This window comes from Euleptes europaea, chromosome 5, assembly GCF_029931775.1.
Source record: "Euleptes europaea isolate rEulEur1 chromosome 5, rEulEur1.hap1, whole genome shotgun sequence".
Taxonomy (NCBI): Eukaryota; Metazoa; Chordata; class Lepidosauria; order Squamata; family Sphaerodactylidae; genus Euleptes; species Euleptes europaea.
The window spans coordinates 20,149,494-20,161,854 of NC_079316.1; the positions used below are offsets into that span (position 1 = coordinate 20,149,494).

General features: G+C 45.4%; 1 protein-coding gene across 1 annotated transcript in view; it reads right to left on the bottom strand.

The window, feature by feature from the left end:
* Window positions 1–418: 418 nt before the first annotated feature.
* SEC62 (SEC62 homolog, preprotein translocation factor) overlaps window positions 419–12,361 on the bottom strand; it is a 32,783-nt gene continuing 20,840 nt past the window's right edge. The window contains exons 6-8 of the mRNA XM_056849899.1: window positions 7,234–7,294; window positions 5,136–5,255; window positions 419–1,021 (exon numbers count right to left, since the gene is read on the bottom strand). Of these exons, the coding sequence (XP_056705877.1) occupies window positions 540–1,021; window positions 5,136–5,255; window positions 7,234–7,294 (663 nt within the window). The 3' untranslated portion in view covers window positions 419–539. The remainder of the gene's footprint in view (window positions 1,022–5,135; window positions 5,256–7,233; window positions 7,295–12,361) is intronic.

The window sequence follows — 12,361 nt, forward strand, 5'->3', positions numbered from 1 at the left end:
AGCGTTAACTTATGTCTTCAGCAAAGACAACAACAACAACAACACCAAAAGTTCTAAAAAAATTCTTACCAGTTTTATGAAGATTGCTATCAATAGAATGAGATGAAAAGTGCTTTGCTGAACGGATCGATCAATTGATCTGCCAGGAATAATGTGAAATTTGGTCATTCAACAACTACCCTTTTAAGTTACTGCTTTGGGGAAAAAAAGCCTTTCGCTTCAGAAAGCATTACACAATCTTCCCAACTATTATTCTGTTCCTTCATAAGTTTTGTTGCCTTGCCTAGAGAGATTAGAACATCTACTCATTGACAAATTGGAAACTGACAGCTTTTATAAAGGTACCTTACTTAAAACTACACCAGGTTAAGGGGTTCTCTTTCATTTGTAAAACAAAATGGGACTAGAGTCTAAAGCTGTTTGGCTAAAGCTGCGTAATGTCAGCAAATAAAGAGAGGAGAGAATGGTATCAGGTGGTGTACCAGCCAACATAGAAAACCCAACTGCTTGCACAATATTCAGTCCATGCTACAGTTAAATTATGATTGTTCATGTAAAGGCCCGGGTTCTTCTTCCTCTTCCTCCTCCTCCTCTTCGTCGTCTTCTTCGCAGTCACCTTCGTCCGTCTGCTGGTCAAGTTCCTCTTTTGTGATCATTTCAAAATCATTCCCGTTCCCACTACTGTGCTGGGATCGGTCATCCTCCCGCCTGTCACTGTCTGTGTCCGAATGCCGCTCTCCTCCAGGACCTTCTGACCCAAAGCTTGCCAGCAGATCCGCTTTACCATCCTCGTCTTCCTTTTTATCGCTATCCGATTTCTCGTCACTGTCGGACTTTGGCTGCTTTTTGGACTCGGACTTTTCTTCTTTCTTCGAGTGAGCCTTTGGTCCTTTGTATTCGTGCGTGTACAGGGGCCTGAAGGAGTCGATGAAGCCGACGTCCGCTGTCAGATTCGGCAAGAACCAGAAGTGATGCCTTCCGCCCGTTATCACCCAGATGATAAGGAAGAGGATGCAGCGGGCTGCAAAAAAAAGAAAGAAAGAAGATGCCCATGTATTTTTAATGTGATGTTCACAAACCACAGAGATGCAGTTAACAGGAGCCAATGACAAATATCCAAAATTGTAAAACAAAATGAAAATTCCGAGTGAGATAAATCAGGTCATCCAGGACAGCTCTGAGGCTGACATGAGGTACCTGAAAAGTCTGGGTTTTCCCCACCTCCAGTTCTTTTAAACACACCGTTCCTCTTATCTATAAGCTACATTTAGAACAATGGTTTCAAAACACATATTCGATCACTCAGTTGGTATATGGCTCATCACATTCTCAAACTGCCTCACCATTTGCAGAGAAGGCATCTGGCTGGCTGCTACTCTCGAAAAGTAGGCCCTGAAGCAAAATCAGGGTACACAACTGAAGAGTGACCTGAGGACCAATAACCATACTGATAAAAGACTGTCCTATTTCAAAGTAATGAATAGTGATTGATGCTACCCCCCAATATCTCTGGAAAAGAGCTGAAGGAGAAGAAAGCAAAGTACTACAAAGTCGCACAGAAACAAGATAAATAAAAAAACAGGAACATAAGAAAAGAAATGCTGGATCAGACCAAGGCCCATCAATGTCAGGCTCAGGCATCTGCCCCTAGCATCCCAAAGCAAACTCGTCCAGGCAAGCGACTCTGATAACAGGATCAGTAAAACTATACACAGAGTTTGTGGTATGTGAACCAAGGACTTGAACTGAAGCCAGAGCCTGGCCTGCTCATGCCAAGAGCCCTTCTTCAAGTGACTTTAGTCAGGACCTGACAATCAAGTCCAGCAGTCTGTTCACACAGTGGCCAACCAGGTGCCTCTGGGAAGCCCACAAACAAGACAACTGCAGCAGCATTATCCTGCCTGTGCTCCACGTCACCTAATATAATGGGCATGCTCCTCTGATCCTGGAGAGAATAGGTACACATAATGACTAGTATTCATTTGGATAGCCCCACCCTCCACGAACATTTCCACTCCCCAATTAAAGCCTTCCAATATGGCAGCCATCGCCACGCCCTAGGGCAGGGAGTACCACAATGTAACTATGTGTTAAATTGTGCATTAAGTAGAACTTTTAATTTCTTCCATAAAATTGAATCCCCTCATATATCAGACAGCAGCCTTTAAGAAAACAAGATAACAATTAAGTTAGGAGTTGGAGTTATTGAACTAACCAGTCTAATTTTATCGCTGCAATCGAGGGTACTTCTATGACTGAGAGAGAACAGGATCAAAGCCATGAATGGCTCCTTCCAAAGTCTTGCAAAAAGTGTGTGCGGCTTGATCCTACGCATATTTATTCAGAAGCAAGTCCCACCAAATTCAATGAGGCTTATTGTCGAAGGCTTTCACGGTCAGAGTTCATTGGTTCTTGTAGGTTATCCGGGTTGTGTAACCGTGGTCTTGGAATTTTCTTTCCTGACGTTTCGCCAGCAACTGTGGCAGGCATCTTCAGAGTAGTAACACTGAAGGACAGTGTCTCTCAGTGTCAAGGGTGTAGGAAGAGTAATATATAGTCAGAAAGGGGTTGGGTTTGAGCTGAGTATTGTCCTGCAAAAGTATTGTCCTGTAAGTATCAAGATAATGTGCTAATGAGGGTATGGTATGTTAATATGGAACCATTGTATCCTGAAGTGATCTGTTAATGTGTGTAATCCAAAACTAATCTGTATGGCTATTGTTGAATGTTGTCTTTGTCTGGAGGTTTTTCAGGGCAGGAAGCCAAGCCTTATTCATTCTTAAACTCTCCTCTTTTCTGTTAAAGTTGTGCTGATGTTTATGAATTTCAATGGCTTCTCTGTGCAATCTGACAAAATAGTTGGTAGAATTGTCCAGTCTTTCAGTGTCTTGGAATAAGACCCTGTGTCCTGTTTGTGTCAGTCCATGTTCAGCCACTGCTGATTTCTCAGGTTGGCCAAGTCTGCAGTATCTTTCATGTTCTTTTATGTTCACATTATCTTGATACTTACAGGACAATACTTTTGCAGGACAATACTCAGCTCAAACCCAACCCCTTTCTGACTATATATTACTCTTCCTACACCCTTGACACTGAGAGACACTGTCCTTCAGTGTTACTACTCTGAAGATGCCTGCCACAGTTGCTGGCGAAACGTCAGGAAAGAAAATTCCAAGACCACGGTTACACAACCCGGATAACCTACAAGAATCAATGAGGCTTGTTTCCTAGAAGAGATGAGAAGGACGAGGCTGCAATCACCAGGCCAGTGAGTGGCAGCCTCAGTCCTAGAGCCAAGGGCTTCTCTGCCCAGAGGCAGATGCCCACTTGGCAGCTGCTCACCCATAGTGCAACATCTGTCCCAACAGCCACAAGTTGTTAAAACTGAGAAGGTGGGAAGAAAGAGGAAGCACGCAGGCTGATGCCATCTGCTGCATGGCACTGCAAAGTGATTTGCTCCTTGGCGGGCTTCCACCAGCAGTGAAGCGACCACCACCTCCATAGGGGATGACAGTAAACCGGAAGGAAATGTTTCCGGTGCCAGAGCAATGTGCTCGATGTGCAGGATTCTTGGCTCAGACTCTGCTATCAAACCTACTGGGACTTGGGAAGTCACAGCACAGGTGGGAATCTAAGTCTGCATGGAGCACCTGTGCTCAATTCGAGTCAATAAAGCTCATTCCCCACCCACCCACACATCTGGGGTTAGGGAACAGAGCCTCCAGAGGTTGGCTGGGCTTCCTGTCACTTCCGGGGCACCTGGATTTATATCCATGTGGGCAGTCGGTGCTGGGGGAAGCACTTCTGAAGGCTGGAAGGGGACAATAGAGTTCCAGGCACCACGGCAAGCTGGTGCCTTAAATTGCTGAGCCCTGGTTCTATGGTGAGACCACACTTGGAATACTGTGTACAGTTCTGGTCACCACACCTAAAAAGGATTTTACAGAGCTGGAGAAAGTGCAGAAAAGAACAACCAAAATGATCAGGGGACTAGAGCAACTGCCCTATGAGGAACGGATAAAACACTTAGGGCTGTTTAGCTTGGAAAGAAGGCGGTTAAGGGGAGACATGATAGAGGTCTATAAAATTATGCATGGTTTGGAGAGAGTGGACAGGGAGAAGCTTTTTTCCCTCTCTCATAATACTAGAACACGGGGTCATCTGCTGAAGTTGGAGGGTGAGAGATTCAAAACAGATAAAAGGAAGTTATTTCTTCACACGATGCATAGTTAAATTGTGGAGCTCCCTGCCCCAGGATGTGGTGATGGCTGCCAACTTGGAAGACTTTAAGAGGGGAGTGGACAGATTCATGGAGGAGAGGGCTATCCATGGCTGCTAGTCAAAATGGGTACTAGTCATGATGCATACCTATTCTCTCCAGGATCAAAGGAACATGCCTATTATATTAGGTGCTTTGGAACACAGGCAGGATAATGCAGCGGTGGGCGTCTTGTTTGTGGGCTTCCTAGAAGCAGCTGGTTGGCCACTGTGTGAACTGACTGCTGGACTTGATGGACCTTGGATGGCCTTTCTTATGTTCTAGTTCAGCTATCCGTTTTGCTGATTCCACCATGGGAAAAACAGAGTTGTGCGAAGCAATCTTTTAAGGGCTACTCTAATTAACAGAATGCAGGCAGAGTCCTTACCTCCAGCTCTACAGAAAAGTCACACAGCAGGCCCTTCCTGGGGCCTGGGTGTACCCAATTGTCAGTGAGAGGAAATTCCAACTGATCTCACAGGGCACTTCCCACTGCATTCGCAAACGTGTGTGTGTGGGTGGCAGAGACATGCAGTTCAGCCCTGAAACAAGTCGTTTCTGCAAGAGCAGTCAGGGGTGGGGGGAAAGGCAAGCAAGACTTCACCCTATAGGGACTGGTGCACACACTCTCCCGAGAGACAGAAATGGCAGGCAGCAGACAGCAGGGATGTCTGCTCACCGCTGCAAATCTATTGTGAGGAATGCACAACTGCAGGAAGCTGTATTTCAAACAGCGCAATGGTGACATGCAGTGGCCACCTGGGAAATATTCACATCGCAGAAGCTTGTGGGGAAACTTCAAGGAGACCTGTGCATACCTGGGAGGAGAAGGCAGAAGAGAGGGAGGAGGGCAAGGAAGAAATCACTGTATACTCACCAACAGCAAGTAGGAGAATGCTAGCCACAAAACAGCCTGCGCCGACGCTCAGATAATAAACACCTACTCGCATCTCTGCGGGCCAGAGTGGGAAGAGAGTGGCAGCTATAACAGCAATCACTGTTAAAGAGAGAGAGAGAAAGCATGAGAAACACGGGGAACTTCAAAAAGGAGGGAAATAGGCCTCCACATTAGTCAGCTGAATAAATATGTTCAGAAACACAGATGTTCTGCATGGAAGTGTAACCCTGCCAATATTGTGGGCTTTAGGACCTAGGGCTCACTGAGCATAGGTTACTGACTGCAACGGCCACACCCCTCAGTCAGTTGGGCTGGCTAGGAAGAGGGAAGCCAGAGTTAAATGGAGGGGATTAATCATTTCCCTTTACAGGTCAGACTGGGGAGAGAGAAGAAGGCCTTCAGCATCTTCACAGCATTCATCAAGAATGTAAAGGGAAGCAACAACCCTGCAGTTAAACTTGTGGACTTTTCTTTCTCTCCTTGTTATTGCACTTGGTGTTGTTTACCAATGTACAGCGTGCCCTTCCTGAAGGGCACTGAAGATTTTGTGTATTGTGTTTGTAATTGTTTGGTTACTTGAAGTTATATGTTGTGCTGTTATATTAAATGTTTTGCTATTCTATTGTAAGCAATTTCACATCTGTCCACAAGTAGTGCTGTCAGTTTATTGAATTCAGAACACCCCCCCCCCTTATCCTCTAGTGGGGATTTGTATCAACAGGGTTACAGAAGCAAAGGCACAACGGCCACTGGTTGAATCTGGAAATTACTGGCTTTCAGTCTGAGTGGGGGAAAAGGGCATGTTTTGAGCCTTCGTGTTTGCATAAGGAAGATTCAGGCAGGTATTTTCAAGAAGAAAAAGAAGAAGAGTTGGTTTTCATATGGCGACTTTCTCTACCACTTAAGGGAGACTCAAACCGGCTTACTATCAATAGAAGAAGAGTTCCCAACGGAACTTGGTTTCAGGTAGCTGGCTCAAGGTTGACTCAGTCTTCCATCCTTCCGAGGTCGGTAAAATGAGCAACCGGCTTGCTGGGGGTAAAGTGTAGATGGCTGGGGAAGGCACTGGCAAACCACCCCATAAACAAAGTTTGACTAGGAAACGTCAGGATGCGACATCACCCCATGCATCAGGAATGACCCGGTGCTTGCACAGGGGACCTTTACCTTTTACCTTAGAAGAGTTGGTTTTTATAAGCCAACTTTCCCTACCTTTTAAGGAGAATCAAACAGGCTTACAATCACCTTCCTCTCCCCATGACAGACACCTTATGAGGTAGGTGGGGTTGAGAGAGTTCGGAGAGAACTGTGACCAGCCCAAAGTCATCCAGCTGGCTTCATGTGGAGGAGTGGGGAAACCAACCCAGTCCACCAGATTAGAGCCCGGCACTTACGTGGAGGAGTGGGGAATCAAACCCAGTTCTAAAGATCTGCCGCTTATGTGGAGGAGTGGGGAATCAAACCCGGTTCACCAGATTAGAGTCCGCTGCTCCTAACCACACCATGCTGGCTCTTGTGCCATATGTTCCCACTAGCAGCCCCCCCCCTTCCCCAGTGCTCACACCATTACATTATGTACTAATAATAGCTTCTGGACCCTTTTCACAGGTGGCCCCAGAGTGTTACATGCATCTAGCTTGCATGTCACGAGAGAGAGAGAGAGAGCTTACATGTCACGAGAGAGAGAGAGAGAGAGAGAGAGAGAGAGAGGGAGGGAGGGAGGGAGGGAGGGAGGGAGGGGGAGAGAGAGAGAGAGAGAGAGAGAGAGAGAGAGAGAGAGAGAGAGAGAGAGAGAGAGAGAGAGAGAGAGAGAGTATTTGTTGGGGGAAATCTACAAAATAGTTGTTCAGAGCCAGCACTGATCTGAGAACAAAGGTTTCTGCCTTATTCACAGAATGGCTGTTTTCCCCCCTGCCCTGCTAGACCTGGGATCCTGAAGCAGGTGGTACACCACTATCAGAGCCAACTAGTAAACACTAAGAAGATTTTGCCCCTGGGAAAGCCACAGATGTGTTCAAAGGCAGGCAGCTTGTTTGGCATGAATTGCCCATGTCGCTCATTACTCACTGCTACTTACCAAGTATAAGTCCCATGGCAAATGTTTTGAAATGAACGGGGTCATAGATCCACACATATACCTGGAAAGGGAATGATTGGGTGGGAATTAGACCGATTTCCGAAAACATAACAGACTTCTGAGAAAACTGCTTTGTTTCCCCTGCAAGAGCTCTTCATCAGTCTAAGCGCACATAGAAGATACACTAGTGCCATCTAACACTGATGAACAAGATGGAACAAAAACCCCAAGCAGACTGAAGAGCTCCAAAAGGTTCTTATCAAGTTGGGTGAGAGGGTAACAAAATGGCAAATGAAACTCATTAAGTACATATAAAACAACATGTACAGAGGCAAACCCCCCCACAAATCATGCCTATTTATTGACCCGAGTTGGCTGTGATTTTCCAGGAAAGAAGGCTAGAAGAATGGAAATGTCAATGACGGGTGTTGTGGAAGTGAAAATCACTCTGGAGTACATTACAAAAAAAAATTGAAAATATATGGCTGGTACCATAAGGCCCTCATATTAATCTATAGCTCAGCTGCACTTGTAGAGTTCTCATTATTCTCTCTCAAAAAGGGCACCACAGTACCAGAAGCTATGCAGAAAAGGACCAGCAGAACAACTGCAGCATTTTTCCTACAAGGAAATATTACAGCATTTGGGGATTTTAGTTTAGCAATTTCTTTTCCACCATGACCTGAATGGCCCAGGGTAGCTCGATCTTGTCAGGTCTTGGAAGCTAGGCAGGGTCAGCCCTGGTTAATACGTGGATGTGAGACTATCAAGGAAGTCCAGGTTGTTATGCAGGAGAATGGCAAACCACCTCTGAATGTCTCTTGCTTTGAAAACCTTACGGGGCTACCATAAGTCATCTGCGACTTAACAGAACTTTCCACCATGCCAAATGTTGTTATGCCAATAAAGATACCTGAACTACTTTCCACCAGCAATGTTTTTTTCCTACTATGGCTAGTAGCTCCCATTTCCCTGTTGCTGCTACTAGAGAAACAATATGTGTATGGAGGGAGGTGGGTTTTCCCCCTCCCCTAGTACTGCAGCCCGGATCCAAGCCTCTTCACCCTGCTTAATTAAAATGTCAGAAGATCGGACTTCAGACCTTGCTCATAATGTAAAGTCTGGCCTTACACAGGTATGTGACAGAAGCTTTAAAACCCATGCACAGAAGAGAAAGTAGACTAAGTCCTAGTACTCTGAGAGAGCGAGACAGACCCACCTCATGAAACTGACTGGCAATACATTCAGGACACACACAAAAATACTGTAATTATGGCGTTTGCTGCCATAAAATGTGGCAATGACCACTGCCTTAGACAGCTTTACAAGATTAGACAAATTCGTGGAGTTCAGGTCTACGAATGGATACTAGTCATGATGGTTAAAAAGAACCTCTATTTTCAGAGGCACTATACCTCCAAATACTAGGTGCTACAGGCAGCAGCAGCTCGCAGGGTGGGTTGGCAGCAGAGGACAGGACTCACAATAACGGGTTTAAATTACAGGCGGAAAGGTACCGGCTGGATATTAGGAAAACAATTTTTACAGTAATAGTAGTTCTGCTGTGGAATTGGCTGCCTAGGGAGGTGGTGAGCTCCTCCTCACTGGCAGTCTTCAAGCAGAGGCTGGACAAGCAGTTGTCAGGGATGCTCTAGGCTGATCCTGCATCGAGCAGGGGGTTGGACTAGATGGCCTGTCTGGCCTTCCAACTCTATGGTTCTATGATTCCCACCCATCAGCAGTCCATCAAGGGCTGCTGGCTAGGGGGCAAGGAGTAGGGCAGGGTGGCGAAGAACAACACATGGAAAGAAAAACAGAATAAAGCAGGCCGCTAAAAAAGTATTAGAAAATTCACTTCGGCACAAACCAGGATGCAGATGAGGGAACGGCACATGTAAAATGGGAGGGATGTTGTGCGTTTGTCATTCCCTCCCTCCATTTTAGAAGTTGAACACACATAGCTTCCTGCCTTCACACAGAGTCATCCTTCTGAGCGGCAGAAGCTCTCCAAGGTCTTTTCCAGATCTGCTACCCAAAGTGAAGCTGAGGATTAAATCTCGGACCTTACAAACCCAAAACAGGCACCTCTGTTACTGAACCACCCTTGAAAAAATTTAGAAAACAACATCTACAGCCCTGAAAGAGCTGCAACTTCTAGCTTAAAAACAAGAACAATGTAGTCACAGTGTTCCCTCAGAGATAACTGATGTGAGGGATGTTAAAGACAAAGAAGGATGGGGAGAAAAATGAGAGAAATCAGCAAAAACTGCGGTGTAGGACAAGAACCGAAATGCATACAGGCAAAGGAAACCATCTTTGCTGAAGTGAATTGCAGACAAACAGACAGTCCTGTACAAGGTTAAAGAGCCTCCCAAAGTTTCTACAATTACAAACAACGGTACACCGTTTTATTGCAATCCACTAAAAAAGGAGATCTGCTCATCCCAAGGGACTGTTCGGCTACATAACACTACAGTACTATGAATAAGACACGGCGCCTTTAGCAGAACCTTACTGTTTGTTCAATGAGCATCATTCCAGCTGGGCTGAGCCCTTCATTCAGCGCGTGGCAATTCAACAAACACCGGATGATCACAACATATAATAAACCTCCTAGCTGTATAGTAAATCTCACATGTATTAGAACAGAGGAGACAATATAGTCACATGACCCATGAGAATGGCCAACAGCTTATGGTTCATGAATAGCAAGAGCTGAGCTATACAAAGGGGTGACTCTGCCGCTCTTGTTAACAAGTAATTGAAAGAGAGTACAAGGATTTTAAATTACTGCTCAACGGGAAATGTCCTTGATATGGCCCTTTGGCATGCAACAGTTCCCTGCCTATTCATCCTAGAAAGGTACACCGAATTCAATTATTTTGCATATCTTTTCAACAGAAGATCATGGCGTACATTAGAAACGATTTCCATCTTTTCTGTCCCAGTTCCAATGACTTCTGAAAGACCGAATGACATCAGAAGAACGTCTGTGACTTATGCACTAGCAGCAATTTTAGAGTCTTGCCAATTTTGTGAACAGAAGAGCATCGGAATATAACTAGCTCCCAGGTTCTCAAATAATGGGGTGCTGTACCTGGCAGGAAGCCACCGCTAACCTCCTCCAAATTGCACTTTTCTGTCCAAGAGACAGGAATGCCAACCCAGCTTTCTCCAGCTGTCTCTCTCCTTCGCTTCTTTTGTCTTTCTTGACAGTGGTGGAAATCCGTGATGCCAGACACTTTCCTTGCCATCACTGCCCCCCCTTCTGGGAACGCCAAGAAATCACCTGGCCCTCATTTCCTTATTTTTCTCTTCAAATTCTGTCTCTGATAGAGGACAAGAGCAGCTGAGCCATCCAGGCCTAATTATACTAGAGGAAGGATGAACATTTTCTCCTGGACTTCAAACCGCCACTTTGGCCTCTTTCATTAGTCCAGCTCATCTGACAGAAGAGAGTGATTTTACTCCCTTTCTCCTCCGCACTGCAGCCTCCCACGTGGCCATTAGTCCACAAGGTTCCTGCAACCCCGAATTTTCCTAGGTTTAGACATCTGAAGGCCCAGGAAAAAGCCGGAAAAAAATTGGAAAGCATCCCATTCTTTTTCCTGAGGCTTCCCCCCTCCCCCAATTTTAGGGAATACTGGGGGGGAAAGCCTCCTATTAAATGTTTTCCCTTTTAGAATGAGTTAAATGCTTTCAAAGACAAGGTGGGCATGCTCTAGATCAGTGGTTCCCAAATTTTTTGAGTCACAGAGCACTTTTTAGGAGAGAAATTCGTCACGGAGCATTAATTTTCACCTAGCACCTATATACTAAACCGAATGACAGTAGTATTTTTCTTTCCAATCTCTTCATGGAGCACTAGGAGATGTTTATCAGAGCACCAAGTGATCCGTGGAGCACCGTTTGGGAACTGCTGCTCTAGATATATACAGCTCTTAAACCTAGGATGCATTTCTGTACTTAAAAGGATACCTAATCTTCATGAGAGGAGCATGCAGGGCTTTCACTGTCTCTCAGCTGTTGTCCTTTTGACCTGACTCTTGCCTTGAGGTTGGTCTTTTCACCTCTCCCTCAAACCACTATGACACATTTACCCACAGACTGGCAAACAAGATGCTTATTGCCCTACCTTGTGGGGCTGAAGAAAAAAAAGATCAGAAGGAAGCGGGGCAGAAACTGCACCGAAGTCTCAGAGGAAAACTCTGAAAGGCCATTTATGCAGGGCTTTAATTGCAATTGACCCCTTGCGATTGACCCTGCCAACTGCTTTGAGGCTTCCTTTTGATTATGCATGCCTTTCCCGACCGTCAGAGGCTGCCTCGCTCTTCCCACGTGTTTCCGTGTGGTTTGCCTGTGTTTTCCGGATGCTGTTTTAGCCAGAATCCGGAAAATGTGGGCAAAATGTGTGGAAAGTGCATGGTGACCTCTGACTGTCGGGAACGGCATCCATAATCAAAAGGAAGCCCGAAGCAGTCAGCGGGGGTGACCGCAGGGAAACAGCCCTGCATAAATGGCCTCAGTTTCATTGAGGACTAAGCTCTCTAACCAAAAACTACAGACGGAAGAAGACAGCATCTAGCTGGAACTACATCTAGCTGTGCACATGTTATTATTGAAAGTTTAAAGTGATTTATTTTATGTGGTTAAAACAGTACAATTAGTTTTGGTTTGATAGGACATTAAATATTGCACGTATTTCAATTCCCACCCCCCAATTTTTTTAGTTTTTTCCTGGGGAAAAAAGGGGGGGACCCTGTATTTCCCCTGTGAATTCAAAATTTCCAGAAATTTTACATCTCTACTCAGGATTGAAAAAGACTGCTGGGGGGGGGGGGGGCGAGTGAAACGCAGGAAAGATCTATGACTGTTGCACCCACAGATCACGGTACCCAGATCTTTGACAGCAATTATCAGGATCTGAGGGCAGCGTCATTCTAATGACTACACACTTGTTGGGGGAACCACAACCTGCCCCACTGCTGTAGCAATTGTACCAGGAAATAATAATTGCAATTTCTACACATCATGATTTTGCAGTAAGATTTCCTTTATGGGTCTTTAATTTAGTTAACTTAGGTCATTTATGCATGGTCGCTTTATCCTCCCTTATTCCGTTTCAGCC